The sequence below is a fragment of the Ahaetulla prasina genome, chromosome 3 (genome assembly GCF_028640845.1).
Source record: "Ahaetulla prasina isolate Xishuangbanna chromosome 3, ASM2864084v1, whole genome shotgun sequence".
NCBI lineage: Eukaryota > Metazoa > Chordata > Lepidosauria > Squamata > Colubridae > Ahaetulla > Ahaetulla prasina.
In genome coordinates, this window is record NC_080541.1 from 187,518,963 (window position 1) to 187,542,672 (window position 23,710).

A 23,710-nucleotide genomic window follows, 5' to 3' on the forward strand; every position below is an offset into this window, starting at 1 on the left:
GATGTTAAAAAATGCAATAAGGTCTTTTTTTGCATAGGTTCCAATTAAAATGAAAAAAGAATCAACAGCTGAAGAAAGATGGCAAAATATGGCTAACAAACAGCCACTAGATATTAAAAAATTATATCTGATTTTTTTTTATTTGCATTTATATCCCGCCCTTCTCCAAAGACTCAGGGCGGCTTATACTATGTCAAGCAATAGTCTTCATCCATTTGTATAATATATACAAAGTCAACTTATTGCCCCCAACAATCTGGGTCCTCATTTTACCTACCTTATAAAGGATGGAAGGCTGAGTCAACCTTGGGCCTGGTGGGACTTGAACCTGCAGTAATTGCAAGCAGCTGCTGTTAATAACAGACTGTCTTAGCAGTCTGAGCCACCAGAGGCTCTTGTTGTGATCGTTTCTGAAAATAGTGAAGTGGAGGTGTGTGAATGTTTTCAAAGGGGAAAAAAAGGAGGATCCAGGGAACTATAAGCAAAGGCTGATATTAATACCTGGGATTAATATCTAATCAGTCTATAACTTAAAAATAATAATTATCGCTCTGAAAACAATGTGATAGTTAATGTATGCTAGCATAGATTTATTAATGGGAAGTCTTGCTAAAGTAAGTTCCTTTCATCTCTTTGATTAGGTAATTCACTTAGTAGATTGTGAAGAATGTGTAAATGTGATATATCTTGATTTAATGTATTGACAAAGTAGGTCATGATATTGTGATTAACAAGATAGGTAACCTTGGGCTAGAAGCAGCATAATTATGTCAATGCATAGCTGGTGTCCAAATTATACTCCAAATTATATTCAAAGTATGCTTATCAATGATAAGTATGCTTATCATTTCCTTATCGAACTGGATCCAGTTCTGCCCCTTGTATTTGTCAACATTTTCATTTACTCTATTACAGGGCTCTCCAACCTTGGTCCCTTTAAGACTTGTGGACTTCAACACCCAGAGTCCTGGGAGCTCTGGGAGTTGAAGTCCACAAGTCTTAAAGGGACCAAGGTTGGAGACCCCTGATCTATTACACAGGTAAAGAGATGGATAAAACAGTGATCAGATTTGAAGATGGACTGGATAATAGAAACAGAATTACTAATTACTGTATCTTGATAGCTTAGTAAAAGAGTGGAAAATAAGAGAACTGTAAATTCTGCACTTAGGAAAAAGAAATAAAATAAGATGGGAAGATCTCTTATTTGCAATTTGAATTGTAATTGATGACAAGGTGAACATGAGTCAGCAATGTGATATGACGGCTAAAAAGAAAAATGTTAGCCTCTCCCAAGAAAAGCAAGTTCCAAATAATGGGAAGTTCCAAATAATGGGAAGTTATCACTATGATTTGAGGGGAGAATTAAGTTCCCCTTCATTGCACATGTTTAGTAAATTATTGGACAATCATTTGTTTTTGATGCTTTAATTTAAAGCATCCCTACACTGAGCAGGGGACCTGCTGACCTAATGTTTCCTTTCCCATTTTATGAGTCTAAGAAAAATAAAGTGAGGTGCTTTTATTGCTATTTGGAATTAATTAAAGAAATAGACCAGACATTTATTGGAATGTTGACCATCCGAAATCAACAGGAAAAGGCAATTGCTGGAATTTACAAAACAATGAGATAAGTATAACATAAAATTGCTAGTGTCATTAAAATGATGGAAACACAGATTGTACTAATGCCTTAAGGCAGCGGTTCTCAACCTGTGGATCGCGACCCCGTTGGGGTCGAATGACGATTTGCCAGGGGTTGCCTAAGACCATCGGAAATATGGGAAGTATACTTGTGAGTCAAAGAATCGCGATCCAATGGTTGACTCTACAAGCCAGCTGCAGGCTCTTCAAATCGCTAGCCGAATTCGGCTTCAGGCGCAATGAATTAAAAAAGACAGAAATCTTTGCTCTGGTGTCTCCCTCTCAAGCCAGCTGCAATCACTCCCAATCGCTAGCCTAATCTGGCTTCAGGTGTGATAAACTTAATAGGGGAGGAGTCTCCACTTTAATGCCTCCGTCCTCAAGGCAATCGCAAGCAGTTCAGATCGCTAGCCAATACGGCTTCAGGCGCGATAAATTCAAAACGAAAATAATTTTACAGTTGGGGTCACCACATCATGGGGAATTGTATTAAAGGGGTCGCCACATCGTGGGGAATTGTATTAAAGGGGTCGCAGCACTATAAAGGTTGAGAACCACTGACTTAAGGGAATGCAAAGGGGAGAAGAGGAAATCAAATGGAGAAGCCTACCTTTTACTTGCATCTACATAATTGATTTTTTTTTTTTGATTATAAATAAAAGCATGATGATCAACAGAAAAGCTTCAAGGCTTGGTGTGGGAAGGAAAGGTTCATTGCCACAATCAAAAGAAAAAAAAAATCAAAAGAAAAAACAATCAAAAAACAATCAAAAGAAAAAGGGATACTCCAGAGGTATTACAATATATGCTTGAAGAGAAGGGGAAGCAGGTATCTGTATCTGCAAACTCTATTAAAAAGTGACCTGTTTGCTTTTGAAATGAGAATGGAAGAAAGGTTTGTAAAGATGAAAGAGGAAATAAAAGAAGTTACCAAAAGTTGAAGAATGTATTTGTTTAACTTCTTCTTTAAGTTGCAGAATAAGTTAAACAAATTAATGATGAAAGTGGAAAATTTTAGAAGGTAAAATGGGAATAATAAATAGAGGGCTGGAAAAGGACTTAGACAAGCTGGCATTACTAGAATTGAGAGGAAAAGAATTTTGCTTGAGGCTTAGAGCAATTCCAAGCATCCTGGAGAAGATAGAGAAAAAAGCTGGTTCAATCTTTATCAAACTTTTTGGACTGAAGATGATATGGAAGTAGAAATTGACAAAGTGTATAGAATTAACATACAATTTGTGAAATTAAGAAATGTACCCAGGGCAGTGGTGAAATCCAAATTTTTTTTACTACTAGTTCTATGAGTGTGGCTTGGTGGGCGTGGCTTGGTGAGCATGGCAGGGGAAGGATACTGCAAAATCTCCATTCCCACCCCACTCCAAGGGAATGATATTGCAAAATATCCATTCCCACCCCACTCCTGGGGGAAGGATATTGAAAAATCTCCATTCCCATTCCACTCTGGGACCAGCCAGAGGTAGCATTTGCCGGTTCTCCGAACTGCTCAAAGTTTCTGCTACCAGTTCTCCAGAACCTGTCAGAACCTGCTGGATTTCACCCCTGATCCAGGGATAATGCTGAGTACTTTTATCAGGATGAAGGCTAGAGGCCAAGTGTTGCAGCAGCATTTTACTACCAGATTGAAGACTAATAATGGATTTTTAAAAAATCCTAATTTGAATACTGCACAAATGAAAATAGTTTTTAAAAAAAACAACACTAATGAATTCAAACAGAAAAAAGATATCATTTCAATGAAATAAATTAGAAGGAGGGGTATTCACTTTTAAGCAACAGAGGTTAAGTTGAATTCTGTCCAAAAAGCAAGTAAATTTATAGAAAAAAAAATAAAAGAGAGTTGGAAGAAATGCAAATGGATGGAAATATTAATGGAAAAACTAAAGGGTTTGGGTGCCTTAGTTGATTTTAAAATTAACAAAAAAGATAAATATATCAATAAAAATATAAAAATGGAAAACTAAATGAAACTGTTGGAAATAAATTGGTTTTAAGAGAAAAAAGTAAAATATTTAGGTGTTGCTTTGACTAATATAAATTGCATGTTATTTCAAAAGAAGTAAATTAAAATAGGATGAAATTAGAAATAACATGTTAAGATGGGAAAAAACCCAAATTACTATTGCTGGGAAGAATCTCTGTTATAAAAATGAATGTCCTGCCTAGAATGATGTTTTTGTTTCAAACAATACCTATTTTAGCAACTGATGAATCATTTATGTGATGGCAGAAAGATATATGTAGTTTGTATGGCAGGAAAAGAAGGCAAGAGGTAGATATAAAGTCTCCAAAATGCAAAGGGACAAGGAGGATTAGGATTACCTGTTTAAAACTGTAATTTGTAACCAGATATTTGATTTGGATAAAAGAGTAGGTATTCCTGAGAAATAGAAGAATTTTAGAAGTGTACAATCTGAGGTTTGGATGGCATGTTTTTTAATGGTATAATTAAGTTAAGACTAATTATATTTTAAAAATCACTCTGTTAGACATGCCATATTGATAATATGGAATAGATATAAATCTAAACTGTACCCAAAAGTATCTTTAAGGCACAAGAAGCATTTTATAGGAAAATAACAGCGGGTAAAGAGAAATTGTTAACTATTGAAAATGTTAGATCATAGAAAATATAAGATGAAGTCAAAAGAACAATTCACTTCAGAGCAACTTATTTTTCAGAGATTTTTGTACACACAGCTATGACAAAAATTCAAGATAAATAACAAGGACTTTTGGAAATGAACAACAAAAGACAAAATTTTAAGTTCTATTATATGCAGATAATGAGCATGTAATTGCCAAAATGCAAAAACTCTTTCTGAAATTTGAAATGGAGGACAAATAAGTGAAAGAAAGTATGACAAAATCAGCTAACAATATTGGACACAATATATTGTTGGAAAAATGAGAAAAATGGAAAAATGTGTTTAAAAGGACTGAAATTATCGTAATGATGAAAAAGAATTTTTCTATAAAATGATATACTGTTGATATATGACTCCAGAAAAATTAGCCAGAATGTATAAAGGTATTTCAAATTTATATTGGACATGCGGATTATTTTATAATGCCTAATGAACTTGTTAAAAAGCCAGAAAATTTTGAGCTTAAATACATACACTGTTAAAAAAAAATTAAAAATTAAGATTTAATTGAAACCAGAACTTCTCTTGTTGGGATTAATGGACAGACAACTAGAAAAGAACCATGAAAGACTATTTTTATATATGATCTCTGCTATGAGACTACCATATGCACAAAAATGGAAAGACTTTGATATATCCACAATGGAAGAATGCTTGGTGACAAGGATGGAACTAGCAGAGGCAAACTTAACTTGCTTAGAGAAAAATCAACTATTTTATCAGTGACTGGAAATTTCTTATAGACTTTTTGCTGAAAAAAGGAAAAAGAGAAATTTGTGATTTATAGCTTGGATGATTAGAAAGGGTAGTTTATGGAAGAAGGAAATTATGACATAACCTTAGAGTGAAAGGTAGAAATATAACTGCGTTTTAACCACCATCAAACTATTAAAGCATCTTTTCTTTCCTTTTCTTATTTTCTGTTTCTGTTTTTCTTGCTTATTTACTATTCTTCTTTAGTTTCTTTGTTTCTTTTGTAATATATGGATTGCTTTTATCTTGCAAAAAATTCCTTAATAAAAATATATATTAAAAGAGTATAAGTGAAGTAAAAAAATGGATCTGCTTTGGAGATTTCTGAGTAGCTTTGTTATAGTACTTAAAGTTGTCTATTTTCCATCATCACATTATTGGGGAAAATGCAAAATGCTCCTCATAATCAAATCAATCTTTGCAAGAGTTCTTCCTTCTCCTCTTTTTAAAAACAACTTTGTTCATGCTGTTAATGTCAAAGTAGCAACTTTCAGAATCATTTATTCTTCTTTTTAAAGTATGGTTTTATTAATCAGGTTTAAATATTATATTTCATTTTATATTTTAGTTATTTATATATAATTATATTTTCTTGTATATACACCAGCAAACAATAACACATGAAGGGAAAAAGTTTAAGTGCAGATTATTTAAAGATTGTAACAGAAAGCAGATGTTCATCTCTCTAATGGTTTATGATCTCCACTTTTATGATCTGATTCTCCCCCCTCCCCAAACAGTTCCTTATTTTTTCCAAAACTATTTGGAGAATAAACAAACCACTCCTAAGCCACTATTTTTGTTCGTTAAAAGGAATGAGATAAAATGCTGAAACTAGTGAGACAGTTATCTGTGTTTTTGAAAAATGCTTACAGAGATATCAAGTGCCAATATACACAGAGCTGAACTCATCAGTTCATAACTCATAGCTTCTGAGATCATGAATTTTAAAGTCTATTGCAGCATTCTGAAATCAGGAATATCTAATTATTTTGCAGAGCTTTTCTGATATGGAATAAAAGAAGTGGGTGACTTCTTGTCTCACATTCTTCTCTAATAGTTGAGATTTTTAAACTTCTCCATAACTCATACCCAGCAGTTTTAAATATATGCATTTTAGTAGCTAATGGGCAGGTTCAGTTACAGCACTTAAAACTGTCCATTTCTCCCCCTTTGCCTCCCCACCTCTCATTATTTTGAATAAGGCTTAAGAGCCTTCTAGTAAAAGCTGCTATCACCAGCGTTTGTTTTTCCTGATAGATGAGTTTTAAAAAGTGCCTTTTTTCTTTTACAACTTGTTGTGCTGCCTAATTCTGGCTGTTCCAACCTGGGGCTCTAACCTGAATGAAGCTTTTGCATGTGGTAGCTGTGGAGAACTGGCAAGGGTAGATTTTCCTAGCCTGCTCTCCTGATATTTGACAGTGGTCCATGACTGAGCCCATGCACAGAGGTCTTCAAACTTGGCAGCTTTAAGACTTGTGGACTTCAACTCCCAGAATTCTCCAGCCAGCATAGCTATAGAAGGAATATTGAGAGGGGAGGGGGGCCATTTTGAAAGACAGAGAAACCATCTCTACCACAGAATTAATAGGCAGTTTATGTTGGGCTTCATATCAGTCCTCCTTTGGTTTTCTTTCCTTCTGCTAACAATATGCCCAAAATGATTTTATGAGTTAAAGTTCAAGCAGCCAATTTCTACTTACGAGTCCATTTCAGAGCATATAAAGCAGGAAAAATGCAGGATAGAAACCCTGGTTAGAGAGCCAAGAACTCATTTTAAACTAGTAACTCTGGGTACAAATATCAAGGGAAATATAAAATGACAGAGGGTATGAATTTGATTTTAGTGGTGATCTTTGCCTCCTACCTACCTGCCACCACAGATGGCATGTTAGCTAAAACACAACTTTATCCCGAGGAGCCAAAGGGCAGTAGCTTGGCAAGTTTGTTCTGCTGTTTTGGGCTCTGGAAGTGGAATACAGCAATGGGTGTGTGCAGACATAGACAGAAGGCTGTATATCCAGTCTAGCAGAGGGCGTGCCTGCTCAATCATTCGCAGGAGAGCAGAGTGTGGAGAAAGAGCAGCTGTCAGCAGAGGACCGTATGGCAAGGCGGGCTCCCTGAGATTCTATACTCCACTGAGATTCTTTTACCGCTGTTTGCTGTTTTTACCTTGCTTTGTTTTTTAAAGTTTCAAAGGATAGGCAGGTGACATTCATCTTGGCACCACCATCTGCAACCATGCTTCACTCTCCACTGAAAACCGCACTGGCATATGAGTGCTTCCAAGATCAGGCCAATTCAACTTTAGCTTTGCCTTCAGATCACAAGTTAAAAACAAGAGGGACAGGAAAACAAAGGGTCCAGGAACAGGTGATGATGACTGTCAAGCGGCAGAAGCAAAAGTCCTCCCTTTCATCAGCATCAAATGCAGCAGGACAATCCAACCGAGGTAAATATCTACTGCTACTATGAATAACAAGGCATGCTGGCTTGGGTGTGATAAATTTGGCTAACGTGGTCACTCCGTAGAATGGCATTGCATATTTTAAGATAATTGGAATTCACTCAAACACTTTAAGTCATTGCTTTTGGTTCTGCCTGCGGAATTGTGTGATGAACATTGGAGGAAAGTCTTGCACTGTTTTGTAGGATGAGCATACACATAAGAGTTTTGAGTCCTTGGCTTTATGCTTTGCAATTTAATGTTTGTGATGTTGCAGAAGCACCAAAGCAGCTCCAGTTAAATTTATTGAGGCTGAAGGTTTCAATCTGGACTGCACTAGGTGATTCTGAATGTGACTAAGTACAGATGCTTCTGTTTGAAATAGAAAGTTGGGAGTACCAAAATCTTCTTAACTTTTTCAATATCAAGGTTCTGTGATACTATTGTTCTTTGGCTGGAATGAAACCAATGGGGTAATTACAGGCACAGTTGGACTGGTTAAGCTCTTCTAGATCCCACCAATTTCAACAAAAGAATAAAGCATTTTCAAGTTTAATATTCTCCATTAAGGTTAATAAAAATGTAATGCATAATTTTATTTCAGTTTTAGGTTCTAGTTTTAGAACCAGTGTCAGGTTCTAAGACTGACTGTCACTTTCAATTGAACTTTAAATTTGTTTATGTTTACGTGGGAAAAAGTATGTGTATACAGAAAAGTTGTATAGTTGCATATCTATGGATGTATTGCTGACAGTCAGATTAAATTATTTTGTTGTTACTTCTTTGGACTACCGTCTAAATACTTTTTAACATTCCATTGATGTAGGAATTTTATATCTTACATTTTGTGTCTATTATCATGAAACAAAACCTGTGAAACCATAGGGGGAAAGCTTTATTGCCCAGAAAACACACAATTAATAATAGTCTGCACTGTTCTTTTTTTCTGTGTGTCTCTTTCTAATTATAGACCAAACCTGAAAACCTGGTCTTTGCTTCCCAGACTCCTGACAGTTATGCTTAGACTTGGAAATGTAAAGTCTAATTCTGGTGCACATTAACACATTGTCTCCTGTAATTTGAAGCTATGGAGTTTCATGGTTTCAGGCTTTTTTTTTTAAATATGCATTTAAAATATAAATTTTAAATTTTAAAATAATTTTTAAAATATGTATTTATGGCAGTGCATTGTCCTGGTTCAAATATATATTTATGAGGTAATATAGATTTTCATCACTCAAGCTGTGAAGAGCTTATGCTTAAGTCTTTTCACGCTGCTGATCACAAACATAAAGTTATAATAAGCAATAATAGTGTTAATTGAAATCCTAGCAAAAGGCAGCCTGCTTAATGTTAGCATAAAAAATTGCTGGTGATCCTCAGGGAAAGCCAACAAGATACTATTTTCTACACCACAAGACAGTAAACTGAATAAAATAAGGATTGGTAACATTTGTCTGAATGTGGGATTGGCTACTTTCTCAGACTTGAGAGTTTTCTGCCTGCCAAAGTAGTCATCTTGGGAATTTAAATTTTTTTAAAGAAAACTAAGAATCTATGCCTTTTAAGGCTTGAAGATGATTAGTCATCTTGTTGCTTAATTTTCAGGATTTTCCAAAACACTTCAGCCATTCTCTTTGAAAGACCATTTAATCTCTAGTCAAGTCATTTTGCAGATGGAGAGCTCTGATTTTAAATCGTATTTGTTTCTGATCTCTCAATACCGCTACTCCGAATTCAGTAGAAGATGTGCTGGATCTTCTGCAGCTATAGCTTCAAATAATGCTTCCTCAGAATAATATATTCCACTCAATAGTGAGTTTCCTGAAATATAAAACAAGGAATTTCTGATTAAACAAAGTCTATGGTAGGCCTTGAGTTCTATGTGGTTGTTTTAGTAAGCTGGATCATAGTATTTAGAAGAATTTTTTTGTTCAAGAGCCAACTCTGTTGATTTAGAGAACAGAGCTTTTTTTTTTCAATATCTTTGCCGGAGCAGATATAACTTCTGAAGAAAATTTGGTTGCTCAATAGCATAAAAACGCGGGGAAGTAGCAATTCAGCAAGACATGGATGAGAAATGGAATTTCTTGAATTGTTTTGCTTTTTCATTTCATAGATGCTACTTTTGCCTGTGAACTCTTTATTTTGGTCAAAAAAACCCAATAGAAGTATCATTTTGCTCTTAGTAGTTGCTCTACATAGAATAGAATAGAATAGAATAGAATAGAATAGAATAGAATAGAATAGAATAGAATAGAATTCTTTATTGGCCAAGTGTGATTGGACACACAAGAAATTTGTCTTGGTGCATTTGCTCTCAGTGTACATAAAAGAAAAGATACATTAATCAAGAATCATAAAGTACAACACTTAATGATAGTCATAGGATACAAATAATTACATTCAAGTTACATACATACATACAAGTTACATTCAGTGCAACTTCCCAGCACTTTTATTGGGAATGTGACCGTTTCTTATCACCATTCATCCAAAAACATATTAATCCCAGTCTGAAGAAAAATGTGATTCATTCTGGTTTTGAATATCAAACTTTTATTATTTGCTTATACTGGATGAGCAACAGTGAAGGGTTGTAGACAGAATCAAATATCAGGTGTTGTCAGCCTTGGCTTTGGGTGGCCGGATTATCTCTGAGTTTACCTTTTGATGTAATATTGTGTCAGATAGCAAAATTACACACAACAGATTCTTTCTTCTTCTCTCCCCCCGCCCCCCGCCAATCTCTTGCAAATGAGTAATAGGCTTTGAAAGCTAAAATCTGAGGGAAGGCTCCTTAACCTAAATAATCCTTTGGTTGCTTTACTGAAATTGTAAAAATCACTTTCCCAGTTTCTTTTCTCCCTGGCCTTGTATGTTAAAAGAGAGGATCCATGCATGTTTCCCCATGGGGACCTGAGCAGGGATATGGTGGGAAAGGATTTAAACAGCTCCATTCTCATCACTAGTCAACCTACAGCTACCATATACCAGTGTCATGAATCACTGACATTAGATACTTGTCAAGGCCCACGCATTGATCCCTTTTTGATCCTGGAAACCTTCTGTTTTTGGGTGTGCATCCTTCAACTTATTGCCATTGCCTGATTCCTGTTGCTTTCCAACCTGCATAGATAACTATTGACCTAAGTCTGAGAGTCCCCCAAATCTGGATTTCTAAAAAAAGGACTGCAGAGGGAGAGAGGGAGGAAGGGAGGAGGGTGCACTCTATAGTACAGTTATTTTCAGGACATTTTGGTGTCTTCTTCTCTATAGAATCCTAGTCACCAAGTTAAAAGCCATTTGAGGCACAATTAGAAAATTATCAGAAAATAATCTGATATCATAACAAGGACTCTTTTTAGTTTATTTATAAGGCACATTTGGTAGATGTTGGGAGAGAAGTATAATTCTAATCCTTAGTCACATAATAGACTTACAATTTTTATCTCAGTTAAAAAGTTGCAAATAATTTTGGGTGTGTGTGTGGAAATAGAATGTTATGGGCTAAAGAATAGTTAGACTTCAGAACAATTAATTGCCAATCACATCTTTAAGTTATTTGATTTATTGCAAGAGGAATTCAGATTGTCAAAACCTGTGAAATATTGAATATAGCTATCTATGTATATGTATTTATGTATACACACATATGCACACTGATATATATAAAATATTTGATTTCTTAATTTGTTCCAGAAGCACGACCAGTATCTGGAATTCTCTAGTTATTAGGAAAGTGTTTCAGATTTTTCCAAACCTACATTCTTTTTATTGACAATTAAAGAGTTTAGTTCAATTTTTTTTTAATTATTTGCAAGAACTTTGGAATGATGAATTGGAATAGCCTACATAAAAATGAACACCAATCAATCACTTTTTAAAATGTTCAATATGTTTCTGATGATCTTAAAATAAGGTTAATTCAGAAAAAGATTTGTTTCATGTCTATTGGCAGCCTCAGACAATGTTTCTAAAGGGCTGGCTTCAACTTTGTAAAAGTACAAAATGATTGTGGGAGTACCATCACAATATAATACGGGTTTGCCCCACTATTATCCCGTTTAGATTTAATATTCATTTAGATAGTCAATGTGATTTGGGGAAATGAAAATACGATTTAAAGATATGACACTATGAATTATATATCAACGATTTGGAATTTGTCAGTGTAAGAAGAGCTGTGGTTCCTGAACAAAAAATAAAAAATAAATATTTTTTTATGATGGACTGCTGCCCCAATATACAATCTGGTTCACATTGCACTCAGGGTCTACCAATTAGCATAATGGAAAGGCAGATGGGTATTAGAAGTCCATGCGGTTGAGGTTTAATACAGTGTTTAAAAAATGGAGCTGATTTTTACACGTTTGTAATATTTTTCTTGTTTTTAATGTCCTTTTTCTATACAATAATGTAAAAAAAGCATTCATATGCCAGAAGGAGCTTGACTATATGCTTCAGATCTTGAAGACTAAAGACTTTCTAGCAAAATATAAGCTAATCAATATAGCATTGATTAGCTTATATTTTAAGGTATTATTAAGCACGTCATTTTGAAATGTAAACTCATCTCAAAAAGACGGTATACCAAATGATTTACCTATGTCACAGAATGAAATAATTCATCGATATCTAGTCCGTAGCCATTTTGGATATGATAAATATATATTCTTTCCATCTAGTTTCCTATTTGTTAAATCATACAAACATTTGCATTTAAATTCTATAAACATTTTCTATTGCACTTATTTCCCCCCAGAATGCTCTATATATTAAACATGTATTTTGATCTTGATATTAGTCTTAAAAATACGATGGGCTGTTCTGCATAAAAATAATTAAAACTCAGCAGAATCTTCCTGCATAACCCATTTTTTATTTACATAATAAAATAATGAAATGAGGGATTTGCCTCATTTCAAACTATCGTAGTCACAATCAAAATCAGGATACAATAAGTCTTTTTAAAAGGCAGCTATCTACTTTATATTTCATATTACAGCTCCTTATGAGCTCATAAAATAACTCTATAGGTTTTCCATTGTCAAGTAACAAAATTAAATCTTTCTGTAAGTTTCTAATTTGCTTAAGTACCAAAACCAAAAGACAGAGGAGGAAGAATTTCAACTGAATTGAATATTTCAGATGTGTGATTTATGACAAGCTAGCTAGCATTTTCCACATCACAAAATATGTTGTACAATTTAAGAGGCTCATATCAAGTGAACATACATCTGAGGAGCAATAAATTACTAAAGCCGGATGCTCATTTTAATAGAATTCTGATGAAACTAATGATAAGTAACTACAGAAAATAATAACTTTAAACAGCTTCTCTGCTTGAAAAATTGCAAATGTAATACCAGAGAGTAGAATCAATTAAGTTGAAATTGAACACAATGGCCAAAATTATAAGGAAGAAGCCAAATAGACTTGTTATCAGGTATTTTTATGCAGAATGTAGTCTATATATATTTCTTGTCAGCAGCTACATTAATGGGGTAGGCATGTTTTTTCATCATACTTGCATCATTTTGCAATTATTTCATATTAGTAAGTATTACTAAGCATTAATTTTGTACGCAACAGTAATTTATTTAAAAAAAGAATAAATGTGACAAATATTCACTGATACACAAAAAATGTTCAATACATTATAAAAATAGCAGTTGTTCTCTCTCTTTCCATATAGAAGAACAATAAAAGAACAATATACCATATAGACCAGATTTAAGATGAAATATAAAATATATCTTCATAAGTGGCTTTACATTAATCTAAATCAGTATGGACTGTAGAATTGTAAAATGGACTGAATATCGGTAGATTTGTGATGGCAATTAGCATTTTTTAGGAGTTAAAGAAAGGTATTGAAAATAAAATAGGATTTTACATTTTTATATAGGATTTTTATAGTTAAATAAGATATAGAAATAAAATAAAATGTGTCAATAATAGAGCTTTTACATAGTTATAAAACAATATCAAGATAAATAATGTGGAATAATATTAAATAGTACAAGGCAAACTTTTTTTTTTGAAACAAGTTTTATTAATTTTTTTCTTTCATCATACATATTTTATGAACAGAGTGTTGATCGGGTCACATCTTATACATTTTATATATATTAAACTTTTTAATATATTCCAATCTTCCCATTTTTCAATATTCATCTTTTTCATCTTTATCACAAATTAATAATTTTTCACCATATCTTGTTATTTCAACTTCTGCCATATTGTTCTTTTTTCCCCCCAAGTCCATTTTACATGTTTCCAATTTCAGCCATAATATTCTTTTTCTATACTTCTTTGTATTATCTTAATTTCTTCTTAATACATAATACATAAACACTCACTATCCACCCTTAATTCCTAATCTGTTACAATAACATCAATTAATTATTTTATTACTCAATACAGAATATATTTCTCAAAATCCCCATCCTACTTTTTAACATTTCAACGTTGTCTCTTAATTACAATTGTCTTCAAAATTAAACCAAATTACCATTTCACATTTCATCTGCTATTCTGTTTTACTATAAGCAATATACACCATCATATTCAAATCTTACGTTAAAACGCTTTAACTTAATTGACCATCCCCAATTAATGTTATTAATACAGTTCCCTTAAATCTAATAATATTTACCTTATTTCCCTTCCTCCTTTCCACTAATCTTCCCTTCTTTAACCATTTTCTCTTGGTCTCTCCAAAATTCCACTTCTTGATAATTTTCTCCTTTTATCCCATTCTTTTAACTTCTTCTTCTTTTTTTTTTTAATGTTTATTATATCTTTTTTCTGGCTCCTTTTTTTCATTTTTAGATATATTATTCGAATAGTTCTCCCCAAGTTTTCTCCTAATCTCTTCCCACTATTTCCCTCTTTACCCTTTGATTGATTCTTTTTTGGGGGATGTTCCCCCCGCCACTCTTTTTTCCCCACTGTAAATCCCAGTGAAATCATCTAACTGCTTTTTGCTTTCTTCCTTTTCCTTCAGTATTATTTTCTTGCTCCTCATTTATGCTCTCTTCTACCACCTTCTCCCCTATTTCGTGTTCTGTGTGTTTCAGCAAAATTTCTGATTTTTTATTACCTTTTTTGTACTTCAGGCATATTTTTAATCACCTCAATTAATTCCTCGCACATCCAAGATTCCATATTGCCAATTTAAGAAAGTGTTAAAACTTTTGAATTATATCATGTTTAATTAAAATTTAAAATCCATAGTCTCCTTTTGTTTTCAAATAATGTCCAATTTAACTATTTATCCAGTCTACTCCAATTTAAAGATTTGTTATCTTCCACAGCTGTTAAGAATCAAAACCAAGCAATGTAGAAAGACAGATTCTCTTTAAAAGTTCTCACAATTTTCAAGTTATCTTTTAGTAGTCAAGGTCACAGCTGTATTTTCCCTTCTTTCTTCCAGCAAATATTGCAGTACTGTCTTTCAGCCAGCAGATGTCTCTCTCAAATCCACAATATTTTCAAACCAACTAAATGTCAAAGCTGTCAAAATATTAAAAATACTTTTCCTCAGGTTCTTTTCTTTTATTATTTTTCATTTTTCCAAACCCAATTATAGATACAAAAACTTTCTTGGGCTTTAGTATTTTAATCTCCTCTTTAGTCTTCTGCCTCCATAGAATTTCCCAAATGCCAATTAGCTGCTCATTTCAGCTCCAGGACACCTTTTAATCCAATTCGAAATTTTCTTTTACCTGTGAGTTGGCCAATCACTCACCCGGTACCAGCAGTCCATTCAAACACCACTCCTGCACAAAAACTTAGTCCAGCTGCCCCAGCTTCAGAGCGGTTATTTTACAATGGCCGCCACCCCTGCCACCAGTCCAAAGAGCTGCCTCCGACCTTTTGAGGAACTTGCCTGTTCCTCTTGGTCTTCCAAGATGCCTCTCCTTCTTCACTGTCCCTACAGGATGGTTCTGGTCTGAAGAGTTCCTGACAGCGGTTTGTCTAGGTGGATTTTTATGGAGCTTGTCGGAGCCTGCTATTTTTTCAGCCGGTCTCGCCGTGACCCTTCCGGTCTCTCCAAGGCAAACATTTTTAATGGGGTTTTTTCCCCCTCCTATTTAGCTAGTCACATGTTTTGATAATATTGATAACTTTTGTTAAAGATTACCAATCCTTAATTACAGCATATTGAAGTCACTTTATATATGACACTGGCAATTTTGTGTTCAGCACATTTTTTTTCTTAATGTCAAAATGTAAACCAAGATGCAGCAATCTTCCTTTACTGGCACATACCAATAACACATGTGAGTTTAAGTATATTGTTGTCATGCATATACATAGTCCCAAATAAACTATTTCTGTGCTTCTTTGATTTTACAGAATGAGGTAAACTCATGCTTGAATCTCAATCTGCTTGAAATAAAGGGAGGTTAAATGCCATTAATTTTTGATAAGAGGCAAGAGCTCTCGTTTCTTCCACTAACACCTTCTTGTTTCTGTGTAGTCTATGTATAAATTGCAATGCAATATTTATGCATGCATTATAAGGCACAGAGTCATAAAACAGATCAAAATTAGATATAGATTGACATATGAAATCAGCATTTTTCTAAGCATTTTTTTCATTGTACAGATTTACATGAGTGCTGAACAGAGATTTTTTTTTCTTTTGCATTATTTTCTTTCATTTCTCATTTGGTTTGAATTGAAAGAATTTTGACATTCTTCCAAAGAAGAAAAGAATTCTGGGAAAGTCCTCAAAAATGGTTTGTGGTATTTTTGCATGTACTGTAGGTAGTTACAAGTTGGCTAACAGGTGCATGAGAATGTTCTGCCTCTATTTGTTCAATAATCCCTCTAGCAATGTACGGCGTCCCTGACTTCCCACACTTCAATTAAATCCTGGGGATGAGATGACGATGGAACTCCTCTGTTTGAGTGTTTTCAGTAGTGCTTGAACATTTGGGAGGAGTCTTACCTTTAAGAAATGGTTGGAGTCTGCCCAAAATTTAATGGAACATTTAAAAATAATATTCATGCCTACCTCTATTATAGATGCTAATTATTACCGGTAATATAGAAATATTAATGATATAATAATGTTGATGATATAGTAATATTGCTCTAATACATTTTTCAGCCCAAAGCAAAAAAAAAGAAGAAGAAGAAGAAGGGAAAAAAAACTCTAGAACTTTTTGTCCCATTTAGAAGAGAAAACATAAGTAGATTAGTAATTTCAATTGGTCTTCAACACTGTTGATGTAGAATCTTGACAACTACCACCACTTGGAGGTATAACCGAGTTCTTTTTTCCATGGATGTTTTTCCCAGGAAGAATCACCTAAGGCTACTATTTTGTTTTGGCTAATAGTACTACCAGTAGCCTTCTTAAATATCTATGGAAAGTAAACTATAGATAGCTTTTCTATGAACAAGCAGACAAGAAAAATAGGTTTAAAAAAGCCCAAAGTCCTAGCTCAAGAAGAATAGGAAATGTTGGACCTTTTTAAATTATTTGAACTTTATAAATTCTACTTATGACTTTGGCTGCTAAGGTGCATCTGTGGATGCAATGTATAAACCAAATTTCTTTGTGTATTTGGAAACAATCTAGCATAATGATCTCACAGTGCTTTGTAAATTTGTATATTATAGAGCAGCTTTGCTGGCTGAGGAATTCTGGGAGTTGAAGTCCACAAGTCTTAAAGTGGCCAAGGTTGGAGACCCCTGTTGTAGAGAACTTTGTTGGGAGCTTGGCTAATATAGAACACATGATTAAGTAATATAAGGCCAGGACAAGGCAAAGTTAAAATAACAATTTATGAGGGGCCAATCTGGGTCAGTCACTGGGACCAGACAAAACCTCTGGTCCCAGTGACTGACCCAGATTGGATCCTGGGACATCATCCTGGGACAAGTATATTCATCTTCATTCATAAATGTGTGAGACTCAGCATGAGTTCAGTCTAGACATACAAGGCTAGAATAAAATGAAAATTATATAGAATTTTTATAACATACAGTTTCAGCTGAAATTAGATATTTAAAAATTTATTTGATTTCTTTTATACATTAAAAATTGTGATCAATGATCCAGTCCTAAACTGTTAGAACTGTTGGGTGCTCCAAAAATCAGCCAATGTTATATACACTTCGAAGTGAATTGCACCCCCCGGTCTGAGATTATCCGTTTAGGAACTCCATGGAGTCTGTAGATGTGTTGGACATATAGGGCTTTTAAAAGTAAATAAAAACTGACAACACTATCCTGATAGCCAAAATTCAAAGGATCTGCTTGCAAATGGTTGCTAGTAATAAAAGTCAATGGATGCAATGAAAAAAATGGAACTAAAATTAAACATAAAGAATCCCAAACTAATGACATCAGTACCATAAACAGCCTGAGAAATGACAGTGAAGTTATCAAAGTGGGTAGCTTCTGCTTTTGAGGATCAACCATCAACAATAAAGGAACCAGCAGTCAAGAAATACACTGCAGACTAACACTTGATAGACAACCATGAAGATCTAGAAAATATATTCAAATAGGCAAGCTATAGTGTTCCTGGGAACACTCTATGGAAGAGAAAGTTGGACCTGCAGAAGCATGAGAGGGGAACATTGATAATTTAGAACTTTTGGTGATGGAGAGGACTATTATTATATGTATTTTAACTGCCTGTGAACCGCCCTGAGTCCTTAGGGAGATAGGGCGGTATATAAATTTGAAAAATAAAATAATAATAAAATAAAATAATATTATGAATCCTATACCATGGACAGTCAAGAAATCAAACAAACAGATAATGAAAAAATTAACTGGGGATTATCATTCAAGGCACAAATGAACAGGCTTTTCCTACTTTGGATACATTATGCAAAGATTTATCTCTCTGGGGAAGGGTCAAATGCTGATGAAGAGGAAAGGTGGATTGACTCATTTATAGTGATGATGTTGAAGACCTAAAAATCAGATTACAAAAGATCTTCATGGATAAAATCTATGTTATCATTAGAAGTCAAGGGTGACTTGACAGCATATAATGAATCAAAAGTAAATAGTATTTTTGCTATTTTCTGAAAAAAAAAGTCATTTTCCCCCTCCTATGAGATATGTTTATTCTTGTGTAAGAATAAGTATCTGGAATAGGCATTGAGCAAATATAGAAAATCTAAGCAATGAGTCAAAGGGGAGGACTTCAGGAAACAGCATGGAGAAACTTAACTTTTCAGGAAAGAGGACTCTGTTTCTACAGATACTTATCTACTTCTATACCATATTAGGCTTCTGAATCAAGTAAGTATATTGTTGATTTTTTTTTAACCTACCCTCCAAATGCCCATGCTCTGAGATGTCAGAATATGAGATAGTGACGGCTCATAGGCAGCTTTTTTTCTTTAGAGCTGTTAAGCAATATTTATTGTGCATCTGGAACAAACTATGTTAGTATTTACATGTCCAATTGAAGTTCAAAAGCAATTGATCTCACCAAAAATTTTGGGGGCCTGTGCCAAAGTTTTGCAAAAGTGTTCTGGCCCCTGTGTTGGAGATACAACTTTCTTATTTGTGGTAAACAGGTTTAACATAACTGTGGTTTTAGAAACATATTTCTCCAAGGGCATGTTTTGAAGTAATGGTGGTAGTTAGCTGTGCATCTACAGATGTAGATTATACAAATGCAGGGGAAAAAACAGGTACAATACTGCTTAGGGCACAGATAAAGTTGTCAGCCAGTAATAACCTCAGGCTTAGGTCATTCAGTTCTTTGATGGATGTTTTTATTGTTTTAATGTTTTTTAATTGTTTCAATTATTTCTTAATTTTAGTTCTAGAATTGCAAGTCACATAGAGTCACCTGGTTGAGTTGAAGCGGGGCAGGGGGAGTTAGAATAAACATAATTAAAAATTAACTACAGGTTAATTAGTTTCTTCTTTCCTCCTCCTCCTCCTCCTCCTCCTGTATATGAAGCATCAGCAACCCCTGAAAGAGCAGATCCACAACATGGGACAATTCCTGGCCTCAGGTTACTATCAGATAGGCTGGTAAAGGCTATGTCTATACCGGTTACCCAGATCAAGAGGCTGTGAAAATTGTGAGTCTTGTGCTTCCACTATCCAATGGAATAATACATGAGCTGGCTTTGAAGATTACTTGAAAACTGCAAATGGTTCAAAGTGCAGTGGCCTGCTTATTGGTAAATCCAAGGTACCATTAATCACATAAGACCTGTTTTATGGTCACTGCTTTTGTTATCAACAGGTTTTCAAGTGAAATATTCATTTTAACCTGTAATGCCCTGTATGGCTTGGCACAAAGGGATCTACTGTACTGGCTTTTCCATATACCTATCCAGTATGTGCACACTATCAAAACTTCTTTAGTTATTCAAAACTTGATGGGGAGGTGCAGTTAAAGTTTTGCCATTTCAGTCCCCATATTTCGAAAGGTTTCCTTCATAAGGTTGGGCTAGCACTTATCCAGGTGGCCTTCTGAAAACTGTTGAAAACCAAATGTGAGAGCAGACTTTTGGGGGATGAAAATTATTGCCATTGAGCCTGTTTTTTGCTTATTTTTATTCTGCTTTTACTGATTGATAAGAAGCCCTAGTGCTGCATTGGTTAAAGTGCAGTAGTGCAGGCAAACTTTGCACACCAGCTGGAGTTGAGGAGGTGACCAAGCGGAGCCCGAGAAAGGCGTCAAACACGTTTTCAGCCTTGAGTCTCTTCATGCCCACAAGAGATCTAAATTTCGCCCAGCTTGAATTCCAGTGACTCTTATCTACTGCTGATCTGCTTTGATCATTAGTAGTTCAGATTCTTGTAGAGAACTTAAACTTGTAATAAACCCTTATATAAATTTGAACCAGTGGTGGAATTCATTTTTTTTTTACTACTGGTTCTGTGGGCGTGGTTGTTGGGTGTGGTGGGTATGGCTTGGTGGGCATGGCAGGGGAAGGATACTGCAAAATCCCCATTCCCTCCCCACTCTGGGGCCAGCCAGAGGTGGTATTTGCCAGTTCTCTGGACTCCTCAAAATTTCCACTACCAGTTCTCCAAACCCTTTCAGAACCTGCTGAATATCATCACCCCTGATTTGAACTGCCTGAATTTCCTGATTTCCACACTTGACACTCGGCCTTCCATCCTTGTGAAGTTGGTAAAATGAGGACCCAGATTGTTGGGGCAATATGCAAATAATGCTTACATTATAAAACACCCCAGAGAGTGTTGTGTATAAGCCTAAATGCTATTGCTATTGCTTTACAGTGTGTAGGGACAGTTGCTATTTTTCTGATAATGAATTTTTAAGAGTTGTTAAGAGTGATGGTATCAGAACACAATAAATATAGTAAAACATGATATCTATATAGCACACCTATAAAACAGACAGATATTGTAAATTACTTCAGTTTACAATTTTTGTAACCTTTGATGAAAGTTCATTGCTTAGAAAAGTCTTTAAACTTTAATCTTTAAACTTAAATGCTATTCATTTCCTTTAATCAGATTTTGAGTGTCTCCCACTGAGGTACACTGTCAGTGAAATTTTTGTAAGTCATTTTAGACATTGTCTCTGTAATTAGCTATTAAGGAGTTATTCAATTCTACTCTTTATTGCTGAAGTGATTAAGATTTTGATTCAATATTTCTATATTATTATATTCCATGGCAGTCAATGTGGTATTAGTGGTTATTGTGCTGGACTGACTCACTTAAGAATCATAGCAATAAAAGCAAATGAAGACACACTCTCTTGAGGGAAGATGGGTTCAAAAGACACAGCATGGGTTTGTACATCATACTAGCCTTGTTTCTGTGGGAAGAGCTACAGGTTTTCAAGATAACTTTAAAGACTGCAGAATTAGGCCATACTGACCTTCAAGGCATGGCTATTCCCATGGTATTAGTTTCTTTTGGGGGCTCCCATGGTTATCATATTGGTCAGACTGGCAGAACCCTACTTAAATAAATAGTGGGAAATCCCACTTAACAGTATATTCAGAATTAAGTAACATAAGCATAATCCGTTTAAGTTGGCTATGTTGAGTGGCCAGCTGAATCATTTGTCTAAAACAGAAATGATTATTTCATTACATAATCTACTAAAATGTAACATTTCAGAATTCAGTTCTTCTTGAAATATGCACAGCTTTAAATTTATGCTTCATATAGCATGTGTCCCCTGAACTTTGCCAATAGCTTCTTATGTAGGATTTTTCTTTATGATAGCCACATGTACAACATGGTAATATTTCATTTATGTCATATGTCATATGATTCTTTTTTAACACAAAGTGGGCATCTGAGTCAAATACTAAAACAAAATCAGAGATAAAAATTAATCTTTTTTTCATTCATTCTTGCTGTATTTGCAGGTTCGATGTATGATGGTTTGTCTGATGGCTATAACTATGGAACAGCCCGTGGTAGCTATTATGCCAAAGCCCACACAGGAACCAATAACTGGGGCCATACGGTAAAATTTTGTGTTTTTTGTTTGTTTGCTTATTTGTTTGTTTATTTTTTATTTATTTATTTTGGTCATATGGTCAGGAGTAAGAAACTCAAATCATTCCCAGGCTTATTTAAAGCTGTGTTGAGAAGGACTGGAAGATGGAATAGTTAGTTTATTCAAAGACATAATCAACAGCTTTCTGATGATTGAAAAGTATTAATTTGATTTTGTATAATACTCCAGTAACCAAAGAATACCAGTCTTATTTGCTACAATTCTATGTGTATTATATGTTGCATTTTATGGTTGTAAAGGCCTAATGTAGATTAAATTAAGGCATTACTTTATAGAAATAGAAGGTTCATATTTTCAAATAAGTTTCTTTTGAAAACATTGCAATTCTATGCTTTTCTTTAAATGCATATAGATACAGTCAGCATTTGTAAGCAAAGTGTTAACTATTGAAATCTATAATTATCTTGCTGGTGAAAATCTAGGTGATTATGGTTCTAATGCATCTGTAGAGTGGTTAATTGGGGAAATCTGAAGACCAACAATTGTCCCCTTGTGTTTCTTGATAATCCATTTCTAAATGGATCTTGGAATAAGTTGGAACTGGGGATGTCTACATACAATAGACATTGAATTCTATGTTTCTTTAAGCAGGGCAGATGAGTAGATTTAAAGGTCTTTTAGGGATAAGAGATAGAAATTGATATCAGTGCAGGTATATTGTTTCAGAGAAATTAGAATGCGTTTTATTTCCTGGTTAATCATAGTTAGTCAGTTAAAAATATTAAATGACTAAAGGCTATATCAAAATTGGTCAGCCTTTTAACATAAGCTGTAGCTTCTGTTAAACATATAACATAAACAAAAATATATAAACATATAGTTGACATTTTTAATAAAAAAACCCATTGAACTGAGCATAGTAGTTGTCTTAGATAGACAGCTTAGATAGCAGATGCTCAAATGAAGCCAGTGTAGCATCTCATCCTGCCAACCAAGCCCTTTGCTACTATATTTCCCTTGGTGCAATGGAAAATTCTATCAGTAGGTTCAAAGTCAACAGCTTTATTCAATTAGGTCAGCCATCTTCTTCTTCTTCTCCTCCTCCTCCTCCTCCTTCTTTCCTTCCTCCTCCTTCTCTTTCTCCTTCTCCTCCTCCTCCTCCTCCTCCCCCTCCTCCCCCTCCTCCTCCTCCTCCTCCTTCTCCTTAAATGGCTCTGGGAAATACTCTACATCGGGGTGTTAAACTGGTGGCCCACAGGCTGAATTCGTCACATGCAGGCCACACCCACCCCAGCCCGCGAATGGGAAAAACATCACATGATAGCAATGTGACACGAATTTGACACCCATGCTCTACATTGTAATCTAGGATTTTCCCCCAATGGATATTCTAATCAGGAATACAGGATGGCTGCTTTGAAAAGTCAACAAGCCATCTGAAGCTTTTAATTTTATACTAAAATAAAAAGAGGATGAAAATCCTATGCACAGTTGATTAAAATGTAAGGCCAATCAACTCAAGATTAATTTAGATTCAGAAAGAGTTTTCATGCTTATATATATGGACACTAACCATCACCCCCAAGGGGCTGGAAAACCTTGAGTCAAAGGCAACTGAACAGCTTCCAGGTATGAAAAAGGAAACCATTCTGTCTGTCTAAAATTAAACTGTCAGAGAAAATTAAGCTGTCAGGATAAGAGCCTGTGAAAACTATGTGGTAAACGAAATATAATAGGAGATG

The 23,710-nt window shown here is 34.6% G+C and overlaps 1 protein-coding gene and 1 long non-coding RNA gene across 2 annotated transcripts in view; one reads left to right on the plus strand and one right to left on the minus strand.

Annotated features, from left to right (window-relative positions):
- The window catches only part of LOC131195432 (uncharacterized), a 100,902-nt gene extending 93,871 nt beyond the window's left edge, over positions 1–7,031 (minus strand). Inside the window, exon 1 of the long non-coding RNA XR_009154440.1 lies at positions 6,935–7,031. This is a non-coding gene — a long non-coding RNA (uncharacterized LOC131195432). The remainder of the gene's footprint in view (positions 1–6,934) is intronic.
- Positions 7,032–7,128: 97 nt separating this feature from the next.
- Positions 7,129–23,710, plus strand: part of PKP1 (plakophilin 1) — a 58,638-nt gene continuing 42,056 nt past the window's right edge. Inside the window, exons 1-2 of the mRNA XM_058177319.1 lie at positions 7,129–7,515; positions 21,874–21,974. Of these exons, the coding sequence (XP_058033302.1) occupies positions 7,305–7,515; positions 21,874–21,974 (312 nt within the window). The 5' untranslated portion in view covers positions 7,129–7,304. The remainder of the gene's footprint in view (positions 7,516–21,873; positions 21,975–23,710) is intronic.